Source organism: Balaenoptera borealis (assembly GCF_965194805.1).
Source record: "Balaenoptera borealis genome assembly, chromosome: 19".
NCBI classification, from domain to species: Eukaryota; Metazoa; Chordata; class Mammalia; order Artiodactyla; family Balaenopteridae; genus Balaenoptera; species Balaenoptera borealis.
In genome coordinates this window covers 35,460,091-35,481,691 of record NC_138878.1, presented here as the reverse complement: position 1 = coordinate 35,481,691, position 21,601 = coordinate 35,460,091, and the positions used below count along the sequence as shown (strand labels likewise).

General features: G+C 35.0%; 1 protein-coding gene across 2 annotated transcripts in view; it reads right to left on the bottom strand.

The window, feature by feature from the left end:
* ITFG1 (integrin alpha FG-GAP repeat containing 1) overlaps positions 1 to 21,601 on the bottom strand; it is a 278,016-nt gene that overhangs the window by 131,831 nt on the left and 124,584 nt on the right. For both annotated transcript variants that reach the window (XM_082366812.1, XM_082366813.1), the window contains 2 exons: positions 17,931 to 18,025; positions 15,522 to 15,694 (listed from right to left, as the gene is read on the bottom strand). In XM_082366812.1, coding sequence (XP_082222938.1) covers positions 15,522 to 15,694; positions 17,931 to 18,025 — 268 coding nt within the window. The remainder of the gene's footprint in view (positions 1 to 15,521; positions 15,695 to 17,930; positions 18,026 to 21,601) is intronic.

The following is a 21,601-nucleotide window of genomic DNA, read 5'->3' as shown; positions in this document are numbered from 1 at the left end:
TTTTAAACACTATATATAAGCTGACTCTTCCTCAATTTTTTTTCCACTTCAACTTTATTTTCTCTCTCCTGAACTACATATTTACATATTCAACTACCTATGCAAGAACTCCTCTGGGATGAGTAATGAGCATCCCCACCCAAACACAGTCAAAACAGATTCTACACATTCTTTTCTCCAGTGCCCAAACTGCTTTTTCCTCTGCTGCTCCCCATCTCAGGAAATGGTACTCCCACTCACTCAGCCAGTCAGGGAAAGAACCATGGAGTCATCCTTGACTCCTCTCATTCTCTTAGACTCTGCATCCAATTCATAAGGAAAGCCTGTTGGTTCTACCTTTAAATATATAGCAAAACTTACAACTTTCCCACAACTTCAGTGTTACCCCCTTAATCCACCATTATCTCTTGCCTAGAATTCTGCAGCAGCTTCCTAATTGGTTTCCCTTATTCAAATCTTCCCCAACTTCACCTCAAACACATTCTCCAAAGAGTAGCAAGAATAATCAGAAATGATTCTTTTAAAATTCAAATTCTGCCTCTGTTCAAACCCTCTAGTGTTTTCCCATGATACTTCAAGTAAAATCCAAAGCCTTTACTACAGCCCATAAAGCTGTAAATGACCTGGCCCCTGGATACTTCTCTGGACTCATTTCCTACTAGCATTTTTTGGATCACTCACTCCAGCCACAGTCACTTCCTTGGAACACTTGAACATGATCTTTCAGGACCTTTTCCCTCTACTCAGAATGTTCTTTAACAGATATTCCCATGGCTTCCTGATCACTGCATTCAGTGAGCAGCTAAATATCATGGCCATAGAGAAGTCTCACCTGATTTCTAAATCCAAAATTGCCTATTACCTCTCAGCTGTCCTCTACTCCCATCCTGTTACACAGTTGCTTACTTAATTTTGTTTTCCTGGCACTTATTTCTTATATTTTATAATATATTTACATGTAATTGTCTGTGGTCTATTTTTTTCCCACTACAACATCAGCTCTAGACTGATGTTATTTCCAAATAACATGTTGAGCCAGGAACATGTTATACCCTCAATAAAATTTGTTCAACGAGTAAATTAATGACCAAGCTTTATGAGGCAGTCACTAGTTCTCATGTGGCTACCTCCTTCTCATCATTTTAGCTTAATCTCAAATGTTATTACATTGGCAATGCTTTATTTGACAAACATGTTAAAGTAGACATCTTGGTCTCAGCCCTAAACACTGAATATAAAGGTCAAGGAGAAACAAGGGCTTTATCTCTTCTTGCTCCTGTTGTACCTCTAGCATCTGAAAAAAATGCCTGGCACTATTTAGTTTCTAAGTGAATGAATACATGAACAAGTATAATTTGCTTAAGAGAAAAAAAAATACCTTGACAAACTGAAATAACATGAAGATTAGGATAGAAGAAAAAGAAAACAGATAATCAGTTTAGTTGATTAAAGGAATATTTTAGGTATTTTCAAGGTTATTATGGTAAGAAAAGATAGTTTTTTTCTCTTAGATAACATATTATATTGCCTCCATTTTTGCAGATGAAGAAAACACTTTTAACATTCCATGATATTTTTTTTAATTGTGGAAAATATACCTAATTTATCATTTTAACAATTTAAAAGTATACAGTTCAGTGGCATTATGTATATTCACATTGTTGTACAATCATCACGACTATCTAGCTCCAGAACACTTTTCATCTTCAGAAACTAAAACTCTGTACTCATTAAACACTGTCTCCTCATTCCCCTCTTCCCCCAGCTCCTGGTAACCACCATTCTAATTTTTGTCTTTATGAATTTGACTACTCTAGGTACTTCGTATAAGTGGAATCATACAGTATTTTTCCTTTTGTGACTGGCTTATTTCACTTAGCACAGTGTCCTCAAGGTTCATTCATATGGTAATGTGTCAAAATTTCCTTCCTTTTTAAGGCTGAATAATATTCTATTGTATGTATAAATCACATTTTAAACTCCTTTCGTCTGTTGATGAGCACACGGGTTGCTTCCTTCTTGGCTACTGTGCATAAAGCTGCTATGAACATGGTGAACAAATATCTGTAGGAGTCCCTGCTTTCAATTCTTTTTTTTTTTTAATTTTATTTATTTATTTATTTATTTGGCTGTGTTGGGTCTTCGTTTCTGTGCGAGGGCTTTCTCTAGTTGCGGCGAGCGGGGGCCATTCTTCATCGCGGTGTGCGGGCCTCTCACTGTCGTGGCCTCTCTTGTTGCGGAGCACAGGCTCCAGATGCGCAGGCTCAGTAGTTGTGGCTCACGGGCCTAGTCGCTCCGCGGCATGTGGGATCTTCCCAGACCAGGGCTCGAACCCGTGTCCCCTGCATTGGCAGGCAGATTCTCAACCACTGCGCCACCAGGGAAGCCCCCTGCTTTCAATTCTTTCGGTTATATACCCAGAAGTGGAATTACCGGATCATATGGTAACTCTATTTTTAATTTTCTGAGGAACAACCATACTGGTTTCTTTAGCAGTTGCACCATTTTACATTCCCACCAGAAACACACAAGAGTTTCAATTTCTCCACATCCTCACCAAAATCTGTTAATTTCTTTTATTAAAAAAAATAGGTATTCTAACTGGTGAGAAGAGGCATCTTATTATGATTTTGACTTACATTCCCTTAATGTACCTTTTCAGGTGTTTATTGGTCATTTGTATATCTTCTTTGGAGGAACGTATATCCAAGTCCTATTTTTTGTTTGTTTTTTTTGGAAGGGTGAGGATGGTGGCTGTTGCTGACTTGTAGGAATTCTTTATATAGTGTGGATATTAACCCCTTAACAGATACATGATTTGCAAATAAATATTTACTCCCATTCCATGGGCTGCCTTCTCACTCTGTTGATAGCATCCTTTAAAGCATAAAAATTTTTCATTTTGATGTAGTTTCATTTGTCTATTTTTGCTTTTGGTGCCTGTGCTTTTGGTGTCATAACCAAGAAATCATTGCCAAATCCCATGTTGTGAAAATTTCCCCCTATGTTTTCTTCTAAGTGTTTTATAGTTTTAGATCTTATGTTTAGGTCTTTGACATATTTTGAGTTAATTTTTGTATATAGTGTGAGGCAAAGGGCCAATTTCATTTTTTTGTATGCAGATATTCAGTTTTCCCAACACCATTTACTGAAAAAAGGGTCCTTTCCCTATTGAATAGTCTTGGCACCTCTGTCAAAAATCATTTGACCATATATGCCAGGGTTTATTTTTAAGCTTTCTATTCTATTGTATTGTCTGTCTTTATACCAGTACCACACTGTTTTGATTACTATAGTTTTTAGTAAATTTTGAAATCAGGAAGTCTGAGACCTCCAACATTGTTTTTTCAAGATTGTTTTAGCTATTCCACTAGGCTATAAAAACATAGCATTTAAAGCTCATCTATCATCTCTGATATGTCGTCTTTTGTGTTCAGTTCATTCTGTGGCAACCTCAGTTGCTCATCTGTAAAATTGTGTAACAGCTTACTGGGATAGTAGTGAGGATTAAATATGAAATATCATATTTAAAACTCTGAGCAAAACACCAGGATACATCAGCAGTGCTCAGTAAATATCAGCAATTATAATGTACCAATATACAGCCTGTGACAGAATAATGCCCACATCCTAATCCATAGGACTTATGAATATCTTAGCTTATAAGCAAAAGGAACTTTTCAAAAGTGATCAACTTAAGGATCTTGAGGTATGGAGATTATCCTGTGTTTTATGTGATTATCTGGGTGGGCCCAATGTAATTCACAAGGGTCCTTATGAGAGGGAGGAAGGAGGTCAAAGTTAGTGTCAGAAGGTGATAGGACAGAAGCAGAGGTGAAAAAAAGGCGATGGGTGCAGAGTCAGCAGATCTGTTGATGTGGGCCTCAGCAGAACAAGGATAGCTTCTAGAAGCTGAAAGAGTTAAAGAATAAATTCTCTACTGGAGCCTCCAGAAGGAACCAACCCTGCCAACACCTTGCTTTTAGCTTCATAAGACTCATACAGAAATTCTGACCTCCAGAACTGTTGCAAAATAAATGTGCATTGTTCAGCCATTAAATCTGTGATAATTTGTTACAGTAGCAATAGAAAACTAATACATATTTTAGTGCAGGAAGTGGTGTAGTGCTGTAACAAATATCTAAGTATATGGAAGTGACTTTGAAATTAGGTAACCAGTGGAGGCTGGAACAATTTTGAGAAGCATGATAGAAAAAGCCTAAACTGCTTTGAACACACTGCTGTTTGTAGAAATATGGATGTTAAAGACTGAAGGCTCAGAAAAATGATCAAAAAAATCTATACCTTCACAGAGTATACCTAAATCATCATAAACAGATTGTTGGTGGAAAAGTGGAGGTTAAAAGCTCTGCTGGTAAGGGCTCAAAAAGAGGAGGAACTTATTATTGGAAACTGGTGGAAAGAGGATCCTTGTTATAAAGTGGCAGAAAGCTTATCTGACTTGTGTCCAACAATTATATTGAAAACAGAATTGTAAGTGATGAATGTAGACCTTCAACTGAAGAGATTCTGAAGAAAACTTTTGAAGGTAAAACTTGGTTTCACTGTTTATAAAAAGTGTGACAGGTAGGAAATACATTGAGGGAAGGACTGGTAATCAAAAAGAAACCAGAACTTGATGATTTGGGAAATTATCAGCCTATGCAGGTTGAAAAAAGATACAAAAATTAAGAGATTCGGTCAGGAAAACATGTTCAGGAGAAAATGTCAAGGACATGCATGGACAATATTTTGTTAATGTCTTGAAAGGATCAAAAAATCAAAGTACTCCATCACAGATCTCCCTGAAGAGATTAGGTCTGTGACTCATGTATCCCTTTAGCCATCTCAGAAGCCAAAAATGGAGATGGGTTTATCCAAGAAAGATTTGTAGAGAAGCCTCTTGTCTGATGGAGAGAATTCCTCAGACACATGCAGGAGACTCACCAAGATTTTGAGAATGCTATATTAGCATAAATACTGCCAGCCTGGATGGAAAGGAACAGAGAGAGGATGAAATGAAAGAAGGCTGTTATACTCTCAAAATTCTAGAGGCAGGAAAGAGGTTGATGAATTACTCAGTTGCAAACATGTACTATCCTTTAGGAAAAAAGGATGAGCCACGGGCCATTGGATGGAGCTGAGGGCCACAGAGGATTAGACTCAGGCCTTGAAACCAAAAGTAGTATGTCTGGTTGGATTCTATAATTGCTTGAGACCAATAACTCCTTTTTTCCTTTAGTTTTCTCCCTTTTTGAATGGCAATACCTATAATTATTATCCCATGCTTGTCCCACCACTGTATTCTGGAAGCAAATAACTTCTTTTCTAGTTTCACAGATTCATAAATGAAGAGTAATTTTGCCCTAATATCAATTATTCTGATAGCCTTACATGTGCCTAATTTAGATAATTTACACGATGAGATTATGGGGCTTTTGAGCTGATGAGACTTAAAATGACATTCTGGACTTGAGCTGATGCACTAACGGATTGAGACTTTCAGGGATGTTGAGATGGACTGAGTGTATTTTGCATGCAGTATGAAGCTGAATCTTTAGGAACTCAGAGGGTCTCAGATCATGGTAAGCTTAGTAATCGCCCCACAAGGAAGACCACAATATTCCTTATAAAAGAGAAGTAGAAGAATGGGAGCAAGGGAGAAGATGTAACAATGGAAGCAGAGATCAGAAAAGAGAAAAGATTGTGATGGTTAATTTTATCTGTCAACTTCACTGGGCCATGGGGTGCCCAAACATTTGGTTAAACATTATTCTGGGTGTGTCTTTGAGGGTGTTTCTGGGTGAGACTAACATTCAAATTGGTAGAATTCCTAAAGCAGATTACCTTCCCTAATGTGGGTGGGTCTCATCCCATCAATTAAAGACATGAATAGAACAAAAAGGCTGAGTAAGAGGGAACTCTATCTGTCACTGAGTTGGGACATGTTCTTTTTTGGCTTTGGGACTCGGACTGAAACACTGACTTTTCTTGGGTTTTGAGCCGGCTAGAATTTGGAGTGGAACTTATACTATCGACTTTCCTGGTTCAGACGTGGACTGGAGCTACACACGGGCTCTCCTGGGTCTTCAGCCTGCTAACTGCAGATCACAGGACTTCTGAGCCTCCATAATCATGCAAGCAAATTCCTTAAAAAAATCCCAATCCCTCCTCCTCCCCTCTCTCAATTTCTATCTGTCCATCTCCTATTGGTTCTGTTTCTCTGGAGAACCCTGAATAATACAATGATGCTACACTGTTGGCTTTGACAATGGAGGAAGGGGCCATGAGCCAAGGAAAGTTGGCAGCCTTGAGAAGTCGGAAAACACAAGGGAAGAGATTTTTAGCTACAGCCTCCAGAAAGAACCAGCACTGCTAGTACTTTGATTTTAGCCCAGTGAAACTGATTTCAGACTTCTGACCTCCAGCATTGTGACAGAATAAATTTGTGTTTTTATGAGATACTATGTCTGTGGTAATACACTAATACACAGTCCACTGTCATTCTTGATACTCTTCTACAACATTGTGCTAGTCACCACTTGAAGCTTGAATAAATAAAATGTGGTATATCCATACTTGGAAGATTATTTAGTAAAACGAGGTATTTATACATGCTACCTCACAGGTAAGCCTTGAAAACACTATGTTAAGTGAAAGAAATCAGTCATTACGGACCAAAAATTATATAATTCCATTTATCTATAAAAAGATATATCTTGCTACCACAGACCTATTATATTTTTTGTTTTGTTTTGTTTCTTTTAATTCATGTGTAACGATATTGAAAACAGTGACCCACTGTAGCATTTAATCTCTCAGCTTTAGGGAGAAAAGGCTGCAAACTGAGTATCAGGAAAGACTTGGGATATTTTAAGTTACTTCCTGAAATCAACAGAAGAAAACTTTTTGCTGATACCTTTTAATTTTCCTTTTTCATTTTCCTTTGGAAGCTGTTGTGGTACAAAATTAACAGGAATAAAATAGCCATCAGTCCTTTCTCTGACAATCTGTGTGGTCTATTAGTGGTAGGAGATCACGTAGCTGTCATAGATCTTTTGGAACTAAAGTTGACATTCATGTTGTTGACAGTGTAGTTTAAATGTTTCTTAATAAGGTAAACTTTGGAGAGAAGGAGAAGGAATAGTATTTCATGTAATCACACAAGAAACTTGCAGAATAGGTATATTCATCCTTATTTTACAGATTTATAGATATATAGACAGGCTAAATACCTTGCTGAAGGAAACAGAGCTACTAAGTGGCAGCACTGGCATTTGAACTGAAGACTAAAGTCCATGCTCTCTCTCTCTTTTTTTTTTTTCCTATCCTAAGCTGCACTTAGAAATAAACTTTTCTTTTAACCTCATGTGATATACAATGTAGTGGAAGAAACATGGGTTTCGCAATGCACCCTAACTCAAATACCTTTTGGGATAAATGCTGTCAAAAATCGGAAAAAAAAAAAAAAAAAAAAAGGCCGTCAGCATTATGGTGGATTGAGATGCTCCCTTTGTTCTACCCTTCAACTTAAAACCAGTAAAACGTCCACAATTCAACAAAGGTGCTTCTGCCCAACACACCAGGACTCCAGAGAATTCTGCACATCTGTACATCTAAAGGTGGGTGGACTAGGACACAGAGGAGGCGAGAAAGGGGGACAGTGAAGGGAGGAGCTACAACCCTAGTGCCCTGGACCCCTGGCCGCAGCAGCTGAGCCCACAGCCCCAGAAAACCCAGTAGCAGCAGGGGAGGTAACACATATGACTCTGGCCTCGCCTCCTGGCTACTGTGGTGCTATCGCCCAGAGGTAACTGGGCAGCAGTGGCAAAAGGTCTAGGATCCCATCCCTCCAGCTGCAGAAGTGCCCACAACTCTGGCCCCCTACCCTCTGCCTGCAGGGCTGGCGCCCATGAACCAGAAAACAATGGACACAGAAGGGATGCCCATGACCCTGGCTCCCTCCTACCCTTTCCCTCTCCCTGTGGTGATGGAGCTTGTGACTCAAGAGATCCCAGACAAGGCAGAGGCACAAAAGCACCCACCACATATGGAATATATAAAAAGCAAACAAAAGACCCAAATAAATGGTCAAACCAAACCAAACAAAAATGTAGCTACAAAGAGTAGAGTAGTGGTTACCAAAGGGGAAGGAGCGAGGAGGGAGGAAGGCGACATGGGTAAAGGGGATCAAGTGTATGGTGACAAATGGAAACTAAATTTTTGGTAGTGAGTACACTGTAGTATACACAGAAACAGAAATTTAATGTTGTACACAAGAACCTTGTACAATGTGATAAAACAATGGTACCTCAATAAAAAGTATTGAAAAAGAAAACTCACTTGTGTTTTATTTCTCTTTTCATTAATATACCTGATTGCAAGTACATACATAACAGAGAGGTCTGAATCTAAGTTTTACCCTATTCATGGAGAGGCATTTTCAATTCTGTCAGCCTGGGAAATTGATTCCATACTCCCAGTTTCTACCACCAGTAGTTTAATTTATACAGCTGGTAAGAATTACAAAAACTGAAGTTCAAAATCTTCCATGTTACTGCTCTTCTGAAGGAACTCTGTTACTGCTACTTAGAGGTGATAAAACTTTGTGGCTATTATTCTAGGAAGGAAGGATTCAAATGAAATAAAATGGATTAAGTATATATTCCAGAATGCTTTTTCCTGTTCCAGCACCTCCCCACCAATTATAAAAGTTAACTGTATATGCTGATGATTCAAAAGTTAAAAAGCTAACTTTGTTTTATATTAGTATAATTTTATGTAAAGCCAAAGTTAGCAATGTACTCATCAATTATATAGACAATGCTTATTGGAATTTATCTTGGTAGTCACAGTGTATAAAGTAATGAAATTTATCAACATAGTTTGTCTGGAAAGACTAGCATACACTCATATAAACTTAGAATCCTATACTCTGCAAATTAGCAGGTAGGCTGGAGGAAAATAAAGAAATTTTCAGACCTGCAAGGTCTTAGAAAGAGGCTGCAGAGTCTCCCTGATAGAATTACTTGACTCTATCCAGAAAAATAATAGATGAATCAAAGAATGAATGGAAGACAGGGGTGTTCAATGGTGATCAAAGAAATTAGTCAACTTTGTAGCCAAGTGTAAATAATTGTCACAACAAAATGTGAAAATAAATACATAAATAGATAAATCCTAGATGATATCAACATGGTGATGATATCACTGAATGAGGAGGGGCTGGGTAGGGGAAAGAGAATTTTAACGTATGCTAAAAATCTTGTCTTAAGGACTGTTTTGTCTCTAGTAGTTCACTAAAAAAATGAAGTTTAAATATATGTACTAAACATTTAACTGTAACAACTACAACAGAAATGAAATTTATGATATACAAACCATCTTAGGAACTACAAAAGGAAGAAAAATTTGAATGATCAAACAGAAGGCAGAAAAATGAGGAAAAATGATGAATACAAACATAAAATGGCAAGAATAAATCAAAGCATGTGTGACCACATAATAATATTAGTAATAATTAAAATAATAGACACTACATAGAACTTAAGCTGTGCCATGCAGTGTTGTGAGTCCTTGTTGCATTGCTGTCTAAGTGTTTGAGTCTATAATTTTATTGTTCATTCTTAAGGTTATTGCATTGCAAATACCTATCAAAATACGTACCTATCAAAATATGTGGTTTGAAGTCAAGTACATAGAAAAGAGTCTTAAAAACACTTATTAGAAACTAAGAAAATGGGAAAATTCTATTAAGTATTCAATGAAATAAAAACAAAAACAAAAATAAATCTAAAGAAAGCAAAAAAGGGGAGGAGTTAAATATAGAATCAGAAATAAAATATCTGTGGAAAAACCATCTTACTGAAAATAAAAGTAATTTTTTAAACGAATATAACAACAAAAACACAGACATTAATGAAATAATAAAACAGACCAGCCCTAAGGCTGATGAATTAAATACAAAAGGCAAATAACATTACAAACACCTATGGATTCAAAGGAAATGTAAAAATTACAGAAGAATGCAACATCATGCCAATAAACTCAGAGTGCAGGAGTAATTATTAATAGATTGATTAAAATTGATTGCTAATAGAATAAATAATATTTAATATATATCCTTTTGGAATTAACAGAGACTGCCAGTGTTTTAACTTACCATCTACATAATTTTTTCCTTCACAACTAATTAGTGGATCCTTTTTCATTTTAGTATGGGACAAAAAATTTTAATACGGAATTCGTTAGGGCAGAAGAATAGGCAACCTTATTGTAGAGAAAACATGAGCTTTACAAATTCCAACTGCTGAAGCTGAAGTTGGTTTGTGAGTGAAGGTTAGTCAACATAGCAGTATGAGTTCTTCCATGATGAAACAGTAAGAGTTCTTCAATGAAGAGTCATCCAGGATAAGATTTCAAACACATTTTATCATTTTTTACTCTGTCACATCATACTGGGCTAATTTAGTATTCTCCCTCATTTGAGGTATAGAAGCTACTGAATAAGACAGTATAATCAGAAATAGTTTAAAATGAAAGTAAAGCCTGATTAAGATATTCTATATTGTAAAAACTGATTTAAAAAATCACATATTGAAAGCTTCTGGAGGCTTTATAATAATTTGCTTAGGAGGAAGTAATACATTTTATTAAACCCAGAAGTGATGTGAATATGATTCTTGAATTCAGTACCCTTATTAATTTTGAAAAACAAACATTTTACAAAAACCTTACTCTACCCCATGTATAATTCTATAAAAACAAAAATATTAAAATATTCTTCAGTCTTCAATAAGCTGTGAATGCATATAACTTCCCTACCCAGAGTTATTACTCATTAACTAAGGATTAGTTAATGATTTAGACCATAAGACTTAGTGATGTAGGTTGTAATGTCAGAAACAGGCTATTCTCCCTAGTAACATTTGAACAGATGGCAATTATGTGACGTAGCCTACCAAGATTTATTTTGCAAACTACCACTAAACATTCCCCGGCAGAATAGGCATGGAATGTTTTTTCTTTTATTGTAAATTAGGAAGTCTGTTATATTTTCACATTCATGGAAAAGATGGTGATTAACTTCATTTAAAAAAGATTATGGTGAATCATTTGAAGTATAAAACATAAAATTAGTAAGATATTTGATCTAATTTAAAATGATATGAAACCCTTTGTTACAGTTCATAATAAAAATGAAAAACAACAGTGGCTTGAAATGTACAAGTGGATACAGGCATCTGTACTATCAATCTCCTTGCCCACTAAAGCAGAACATCTGAAACATAATGTAACCTTTCCTTGGTGACTCAGGGTATCAGTGTGAACCTAAATTATTTTATAAAGCTGAGGGTGAAGATGAAAATGCAGATTACACTGAATGGGTAATTAGCTAATAGCTGCAAAAGTCCCCAGTAATTCCTTTTGGACAAAGTTCCAGATCCCGACTTGCTTCTGGTCATCTTCCATCATTTCATATTGGTAGCCTGAATGTATACCACTAACACATCCAAATTATACCTCTGGTTTCCAAATTACTAACATAAGAGGCCATGTGCTTGCATATAATCAATCTCCTCTGACAGCAAGACTCAGAAAACTTATGGATTTTATTCATTTGTCCTTAACTTGCTCCTTCTTTTTCTTGTCAGAGAGACTTTTACTATCTGCCCAAATCATCATTTCTAACCTCTGCTAAGAATGTGTTATTTTTGGTTATATAATACTTCCTTCTAAATTTTTTTCTTACAGGGACAGAAAAAGGATTCAGATTCTGTGAACTTAGAGTGCTGACTACAACTGTGTGATCCTGGACAAGTAGTCTGACTTATCTGAGACTGTTTCCATACTTACAAAGTAAAGATAATACCACCCCATAGAAATTATTGTGAAGCAATATGCATGATAATCACTTTATAAACTAAAGCCCTTTACTTCCTGGCATTAACTGACAAGGAATATATTGCATTTGGCCATTTATTGATTTACTTGCCATTTAACAGATTTTGGGAGTTCTCACAGCTGATACTCAGAATCTGCTCCTTTGCTGCTAAAACCCTTTGTTTAAAAAAAATTTTTTTTTTTAGTACTTTTAGATTTGGATTCTCTATAAATCCCCGCTAGAAGCTGAGGTTTTGCTTACAATTTCATCCACTTTCAATTTATTAATAACAATACAACTTTTCTTAAATATATTAACATTCTGATTAATATGCAATAGTAAGAACAAAGACTAAAAGTCACTCTCTTATATCTTCAGTTAAATGCTTAAAATAAGGAATGAATATGCACTGTATGTGCTTGACAAAATGATAAATAAATCATTAACACAACTTCTAGACTACAGTACCAGTGTTAAACAAACATGCATTTATTCTGAGCAAATTACAATCTATGTTAGTTTTGAATTTTAAAAAATCATACAATATGGTTTAGAATATTAATTTAAATATGGTTTATCAAATTTTCCTATAGAAACCTAACAGTCACTCTAAATTAGTATTTAATTTTACCTATGACATTAATATATCTAGGGGAATATTTAGAGGAATGTTTTTTCTAACATATGCATAAAATAAAATTTCTAATATACCACATATTGGGCAAAAATAAAATTAAACTTTTCATTTTTGTGTACTAGTTTTTCTAGTAACTCTGGCTAATTAAGAAATAATAGTGATTAGAAATCCATAAGGACAACAGTTTAACTAGATAAATGGTTCTCAAATATTCTTTGCTATAATTTATCCTCCAGTTCCTTTTAAAAAAGTTTTTCAGTTCTATACTAAAGACTTAGGACATAAAATATCTTTTCAGTGTTATTTTACACATGAAATTAAAAAATTCTAAAAACAGAATTATTATTAGCTTAAGAGCACACTATTGGAATAACGTCATTCTAAGTTTGCCTTTCTTCTTTCAAAAAAATGAAAATTCAGACAATTAAGACAACATGACTACACACAGAAGATGACAGTAAACACAGGGCAACTGAGTAGTAATGGGACAGCCAAGGGAGAAAAACATGGCTTTCAGGCAGTGGTGGCACAGATGTAAAATGGCTGACCTCAGACCATGTTATTTTGTTTAGAGTCACTCGCTGCCTCTATAAATGTCATTAATAGAGATCTTTTTCATGTAACATGATTTTAAAGGTTAACTTTCAACAATTAGACCTTTAGCATAAAATAAAAAACAAACAGAAAGCCAAACAGCAACTCTCCTCTGAAAACAAAAAAAACACAAGTTAACAAGCCACGGCTTCAGAACTTTTCATGAAACACATATTGTGGATTTTATTCTTAACTGCGTAGTTAATCTCTACCTGATTTTCAAAACCTGAAGAAAAAAAGGAGACAGAATTCTCCAGGTAGCAACCCTTGAAATTATAAACTGCAACCCTGTACTACTTCTTAGCAATACAGCAGTCTTGAAATCAGTTAAAAATTATAAAAAGCTTTTCAACAAAAGTGAACAGTAGAAAAGGATTATAATGTACACTATGTCTTATTTTCCTTTTTCTATGTTTCAAAGAAAATATTATGCTGAATTCTCCTAGACAGACATCTCTCAAGTATAGGGCTATTTCTCATCTAGTGACTTAATGAACACTGAGATGCACTGAAATCTATCCTTCAATTCTCATCTATCCCAAAAGAACAAAAAAGAAACCCTGGGTTTTAAACAGTTGCTTTTATAAAAGCATCAAGAGTCTATGACTGTCTTTTACCTTATGTTTCCTATAGAGCCATAGTGTTTGTTCACTGCTGAATTAGCTGTTGATATCATCGTTATTACTGAATGGTAAAGGTAAGTTAAATATTTGATGGCTTGAAGAAGAATATGTTGATAAAGAAATTTTATGACAAAACTATAAATTGTATGTTTTTCTAAGAATAAGTAATCACACTTAAATGAATTTAAGATGTAATTTCTTATTCTTTTGAATAGGGTAAATGTTCAAATTAAAGCAATTTTTACATTTCTTTGTTTTTATGTGCCACTTTAAAAGGTATAAAAATCACATTCAACTCAGAGGTTTCTTTTGGTTACATAAGATCTGCTTCATACACATAAGTTATGAGTGTACATACTACTCTGTATTACAGATCATGATGCTCATATCCCTAGAAAATTTTGTAAACACAACTCAGAGTGATTATAATTTCAAATCAAGGCCCTTAGAAAAGTTTAAGTATAGACATTTTATAATTTCTATAAATATTTAGGGGCACTCACTAATAATGTATGGTTTTCTAAAAATCACATTTCTAGATAACATTGTTTGATGTTAAAATCAACAACAGTCTGATTTTTTTTCCAGGAAAGTTATATTGCATCATGAGCCTGGTAGTAAATGTGTAGCTGAATTATCACTAATTCCAGAGCCAACAAATGAATTAATGGTCAGAAGAAAAATTATGGATAGATATGATGTAGGAGGCAAGAAAGAATAAGGGGCAAGGAATACAACTAATTGTAATACGAAGAATATAATAAAGCATTAAAATTTGGGAAGAGTCATATTTATGGAATCTGTCAAGATCAGGGTAATTATGAATTTAACTATATTGGTTTAGCTACTGGTACCTCTACCTAAGGAAAAAAAAGGTAGCAACAACATTCAAAATCATTGATAGGGGGTTTCCCTGGTGGCGCAGTGGTTGAGAATCCGCCTGCCAATGCAGGGGACACGGGTTCGAGCCCTGGTCTGGGAAGATCCCACATGCCGCGGAGCAACTAGGCCCGTGAGCCACAACTACTGAGTCTGCGCGTCTGGAGCCTGTGCTCCGCAACAAGAGAGGCTGAGATAGTGAGAAGCCCGCACACCGCGATGAAGAGTGGCCCCCGCTTGCCGCAACTAGAGAAAGCCCTCGCACAGAAACGAAGACCCAATACAGCCAAAAATAAATAAATTAATTAATTTTAAAAAATCATTGATAATGCAATAAATATACTCAAAAATTTTATATTTACAAATATTATCAATAGTCATGTCAAAATTCTCAACACCATTACAAAACAAGCAACAGTAAGGCAACATTCACTGATAGTAAAGTCAGCATGTGCTAAGTATCTTGCTAATTGCCTCATTTTTTATTTTTACCTCATGTAATTTCCACTACAACTCCATGACAGAGGTGCAGTTACTACTCTCAGTTTACAGATGAGGAGTTTAGGTAATCTGCTCAAGGTCACACAGGTGCTAAGTGGCTGGAATGAGAGCGAAGCCTAGGCTCAACTCTTAACCTCCATGGTCTTCAGACTCAAAATGTAACTGAGTCATTTACTTATAAAAATTTTGACCTTTTAAAGATCAAGTTTTGTTGAATGAAAAATAAGCCTTTTATTGTTCTATACAACAGAAAAAGAACAGGTATTCTAAGCAGTTGGGAGAAGTTCAGAGCTCATAGTGTTCCTTATTTAAGGAACTGTACCATATTTAGGTGTTATTCAGCTACAAAGTATCATAGTGAAAATATTTCGCAAATATTTCTCATTTGACTTAATTTCCATACCTTCCAGATGTATTCTTCAGTATGGCAAGAGCATCTGGATAACCATCCATGTTGTAGTCTCCAATATGAAGGGTAATTGGAATTGGTATTTCAGTTGGTCGTTGTTCAGGCACAAATGGCACAAAGCCCCAGAGTGTGCCCTTATTGCTAAAATCCTGTAGGACAGGAACCCACTGTGAATTAAGAGAAAAAAAATCAGATTTTATAGTTATTTTAGAAAAAAATTCACCATTTGTAAAACAAATGATCCACGAAAAGTCCTCAAGGTAAGCATCACCTTATTTAAGTTCTTTATCACTACAAAATGGTAGGGTACTATAATTTACTTTGATAAATAGGTAACTTACACACTGGAAAAAAAATCGTCTCCTTTAAAATTTATCACTAGTCATCTTTCCTTGAACTAGCACATAGAGCCTTAGAAGGTTTTTCACAGAACCACAAAATCTTAGGATTGAACTGATGTTGATAATCATATACTTGAATTGCCATTTTAAAATGTGTTGAGTGGAAATACAACCTCAAATGAATATTTAAAAAATTATAATATCATGTAATACTGATCCTTTCGGAGGACCAGCTCAGGAAGAATTAGAACATGACAGTCTCCCTTGTTCTCTTGCTTTGCCTCCTATACATGATGATGACTTTAGTCATCATTCTCAGAGACAAGCAGCTCTGAGGCTTGCCAAACAATACTAGTCCTGACAAGCTCCGCCTGCCCCAGAGAATGAGCTCTGTCACCAAAACAGCTGGAAGCTACATTTTAAATAAATTCTTTATCTCTATATTGATTATAATGAAGAGAACACAGAGAATAGGATCATTTCAAAATGAGCTTTTGGAAATCCCTTTTTCTTCTGAATGCCCCAATCTTTACTTTTAATAACCTAATACAAACTAAAAATCTGAAGAGTGGAAATCATCACATTAAAATTATAGATGTGCCCGTAATTAGTTAAGAGCACAGATACTGGCACATAACCTGGAGATGTCCAAACAGAAGCAGGTGCAGCTGGCTTGAAATGACAGGAGGCCAAACATGCCTACAGATGTTTTCTTCCTTGTAAGCAGGTGATTCATATATATAGCTCCAAGCCAGACTACATAAAAAGTGGCCTCTTGAAAAGGGTTTAGGACATAGGATATCCCAAACATTTTCTATGTTATCGAAAGAAAGCATAGTTTGCCAAGGAAAAAGAAAAAAAAAGTGGTTTAACTACAAAGACAAATTTACAGAAAATGAGCTGTTTTAAAAAACTGGTCTGCATCTTTAATAAATTTTTCAATCTTTCTTAAAGCAAAAGAGTATTGTATAGCATCAAAATGTTTTAATGTTTCATGTGACTTTGAAAAAAATTGCTGGTCTTGTTTTGGAAGAGGATGAGAAATTTCACAAAATGCCAAGTTTTCACAAGTTTCTGAAGAGGTTGATAGTTTATTAATGAGGATAAAGTATTTCTGTTAAGGTAAATGTATTAAGGTCTAAGAAGTAAAAGATTTTTCATTAATATGACATCCTTAACAGTCAAAAAAGAACTGTGACATTTATCTATCCAGAGACAGCTGACTGTGTAATTTGAAAATATTCTTACAGTAGTCTGTCACTTGAAGACAGGCTAATAATTACTAGGTTTACTTACAGCTATGAACCAACGATGAAGTGTTACTTGACCTAATATTTTCAGTGATTCAAAACTTTAAAAAAGTTCAAGGTAATAAAGGTTATGGGTGTAAGAGTTAAATGCTTTTAGAATGCTGACTGGAGGAAGATTTGTTTTCTTTAGTGTCTTAGTATAAAAAGTGACACTTCCTACCCATAAGGGCTAAAAAAATCAAAATATAATTCTATCATTTATTACTCCAAAATAGAAAATATAACTTATTAATTCTACTACTATATTACTGGTTTCCATTCAGGTGCTGTCAATATGGAAAAAGTCTCAATGTCATAACCTATCATTCCCACATTAATCCTCTGCTGTGATTAACAGATTCTAAATTATTTACCTACAAGCTACAGGTATAAAGTCGGCACGAGAGAATGAAACAGATTCAGATATCACAAATAAAAACAAGATTAGCCTTGAAAATAGGTATGATGTTCTTCTACATAACCCTTTATTATAGCTATAGTGTGTCTTACCATATTCCCAGCATATAAAAGGCTAACATCATTTAATTACAGGATCAAGAGTGGGTTTTCTTAACCAGAAATGATTATGCCACTACTTTTTTCTCTCAATAAACCAATAAAAATAGATTTAAATGCATTTCATTAAGTTAAAATGAGGAAGTAAATTTATTTTTTGTTTTTCTCTTTTCTGATTCTTCAGATACTTTTTCTAACCTCTGAAAAATTTTTCCAAGAACATAACTCTATTTACATTAAGAAACAAGTAGATATACCTGCTTTGTTCTGGATCTTGCTAAGTAAATGGTACTTTTCTGGCAGTTTTTATCTTCACAGCCTGGCAATAAGTGATCCATGTTTCCATCTCCATCTGCCAAGAGAAACAGCCACAAAATAGTGTTGTTGTATAGCAGATTAAATTTCTTATTTGCTTAAACTCTGCATCAATCTAGATAAACTGAGGAATCTGATGCATGGCTTTGGAGTGAATGTGATTCAATTAAAAAAATTATTCTGGCCCTTACTGTCTATTACCTGGACCATGTCTTGTTTTAAATTGCTCACTCTTCTGTGGTTAAATATTTATCCAATGGTGGAAAAACTCCTCATTTCAGGCTTTGATGTTAAAATCATCAATTAAAAAAATGTAGCTTTTGACCTATTTACATAATTATCATCACTACCACAGGAGAAAAATAAGCATGCAATAGTAACCCATTATTATGTGGCTTATTTTAAATGTCTTTACAGATAATTTATCTTTACACATACTTTTAAGTCTCTATTATACAGCATAAACGTCAATTCAAGAGTTATAAAGCTTTCAGTAACTTAGATTGTAAAAAGCACCAATACATTTTTATCAATAAAGAGGCAAATGAAGGGAATACAGATGTCATTTCCAACTGACTGGTTTTTAAACAGCTGCACAATGTTCTGCAAAGACCTCTAGAGATGAGGTTACTGATGAACTTGGAGTCATTTCCTCTAGTGCTCCTTCCTATCTACTGTCCCCTACCTGATGAAGTTTACAGATTTTGACTTCCTAGAGCTAAATCTCTATGGGGACATTCGCACAATGGAGTAGTCATGTAGCTTTTAAATTTAGGGCCTAATTTTGTGTTGCTTTAATCACTGATTTATTTGCAATGGCTTAATGTATCATTTAATGTGTGCCTGAGGTAGTACCTTCACTTGGAAGGATATATAAGGTTTAACAACAAAAAAACTCCTTCCTTCCATAGGTTTAAATATTAAGAGAGATGTATAACTATAACAAGCCTATCAAGTCTCCAATAATGTATTCACAAGGAAAAAAAATTTTTTTCAGGCTGTGTGGGATGAAAATCTAGCCAATGGAAGGTGACCTCAGCATGGAAAAGTAAAAGGCACAGCATAGTGAAAAATGAATTTCTTTCATTTAATTTCATAGTTTAATTACTTATGATCCTCACGGTTAATATTCTTTGTGATGACGAAAGCTTAGTTAGAGGAGCATAACATTAAATAAAATAGTTGAATTAATAATGGAGAGTACAGAGAATACACGTAATATGACAGTATATACATTTGGACTACTGTAAAAAGTTGAGAGAGAGAGAAACAGGCAACCCTAGGCAGGAATACTTGGAAAGGAGAAGGCTTTCCAAGGGCATAAACATATATCATAGTTTAAAAAAAAAAAAAAGGAGCTAGCCAAGTAAGAATTAAATGCAAAATGTGATTTATAAACAGACTCTAGTAATATCATAGACTTCATTAAAAGCCAAACCATTTTACTGCAATTAATGTGGGACTAATCAGAAGAGCAATTACTAAGTCTCTGCCCTTCATTTTTACCGCAATGGCAAAACACTCAGATTAGATTTTGATTTACACTTTTCTTTTCTCCTAGTTTATCTTTCTTCCGAGTAGTTTCCTATTTCCCACAATTATTTTGACCATGACGTGGCTGATATTTAATGCTGGCAAATAACCTTCTGTTAAACATATAACTAACTCATGCACAACATCATAATCATGCCTTTTAGTAGGAATTATCAGTAATATTTCATAGATATGGTCACAGAAATCTAGAACTCTATCAGAGAATGTGCTCCTTGTGCTGACTCTGAATGCTGTTTTTTGATGTTTAGGGTAAGTGACAGAAAAGCTTTCTGAGAGCCCAACTTCACGCGCAAAGGAAATTTTCTCTCTTAAAGGCAACAAACTTTTAAATCTTACATGTTTCACTTTTCTGCATGTTTTTTTAAAAAACTGTTTATTTGGAAATAAACTTAAAATTGCAATAATAAACACAGTAAAAGAATTCTTGTAAACCCTTTAACCAGATTGACCTATTAACATTTTACCCCATTTATTTGACCTGTGAAATCAGTTTTTTTCTGAACCATAATTATATACATTATAGCCCTTTACCCCTAAATACTTGAGTGTTATTTCCTAGGAATAGAGATATTCTCTTAACCACAGTACAACTATCAATTCACACAGATACTTTTATCTATTGTACTGTATCTATATTCTAATTTTGTCCATTGACGTAATAATGTCATTTGTAGCAGTTTTGCCCCTCTAACACAGGATCCAGTCTAGGAGTAGGAATTACATTTAGTCATTATTTTTAGCCTTCTTTAATCTAGAATATTTTCTTTTTTAAAAAAATTTTTATAGGTTTTTTCTTTTAAATAAATAAATTTATTTATTTATTTATTTTTCTTTATTTTTGGCTGCATTGGGTCTTCGTTGCTGTGCGCGGGCTTTCTCTAGTTGCAGCGATTGGGGCTACTCTTCGTAGCGGTGCGCGAGCTTCTCATTGCGGTGGCTTCTCTTGTTGTGGAGCATGGGCTCTAGGCGCGCAGGCTTCAGTAGTTGTGGCACGCAGGCTCAGTAGTTGTGGCTCGTGGGCTCTAGAGAGCAGGATCAGCAGTTGTGGCGCACAGGCTTAGTTGCCCTGTGGCATGTGGGATCTTCCCGGACCAGGGCTCGAACCAGTGGTCCCTTGCATTGGCAGGTGGAATCTTAACCACTGTGCCAGCAGGGAAGTCCCTAGAATATTTTCATAGCCTTTGTCTTTTACAATCTGCGTATCTTTTTTTTTTTTTTTTTTAACCTCAGACTACAGGAATCTTTTACTTTTTCAATAAGTTATTGTGCCTAGGGAAGGAAGTAGTTTCAGAAAAATCAGTTTCACATGAGTCAGAGGCACAAGGCTAGGAACTAGTAATAAGCAAATTCTCTGAAAAACAATGTGACTAAGAGGAATGTCATGCTGACAGAGGTATCAATCTGTGAACTTGGCACACATTCCTTAAAGAAGTCCCAGGAATTATTAACTTCGGACTGCATTCTCCTCAGGACTTCAGCACATTATATATCTCGAGTTTTTTTAAAGGCTAAAATTCCTTCTCAAAGGCTCAACAGAATCTGTAACAGAAGGAATGGCATTTTCATTAACTCATTTCATAAAATGCAGTATAAAATTTGGCCTTTTGAATGGCGGACCAGTAGAGACTAAAGTACACACTAAACACGTTAATTTCCATCTGATGTTAACCTTAGCCAAATTTCAAAAGAAATTCTTTTCTAAAGCAGATAATTTTAATGAGATAGATTTAATGAGTCAAACTGATTTTCTGAAAAATTTTAGTTTTAAAATCAAGAGAACACTAAAATAAAGTTGTCTTCATAAAAATGGATTATAATGAATTTTGGTATAATAATTTTTCTCTTTTTAATTAAGCAGAGGACAAAGAAGAAGATATACATGAGAAAGGGTCACATTTATATTATGTTTCCTCTTAAACATTCATAACATTTTCAGTCTCATGAAATTAACTGACCTGTGGTATTGTTTAAGCAAATTACAGCTCATTGTTCTGGCCCCAGATTACCCATCAACTTTGTAAACCACAATTTCTCTAACGCAGTGATTCTCAAAGTGTGG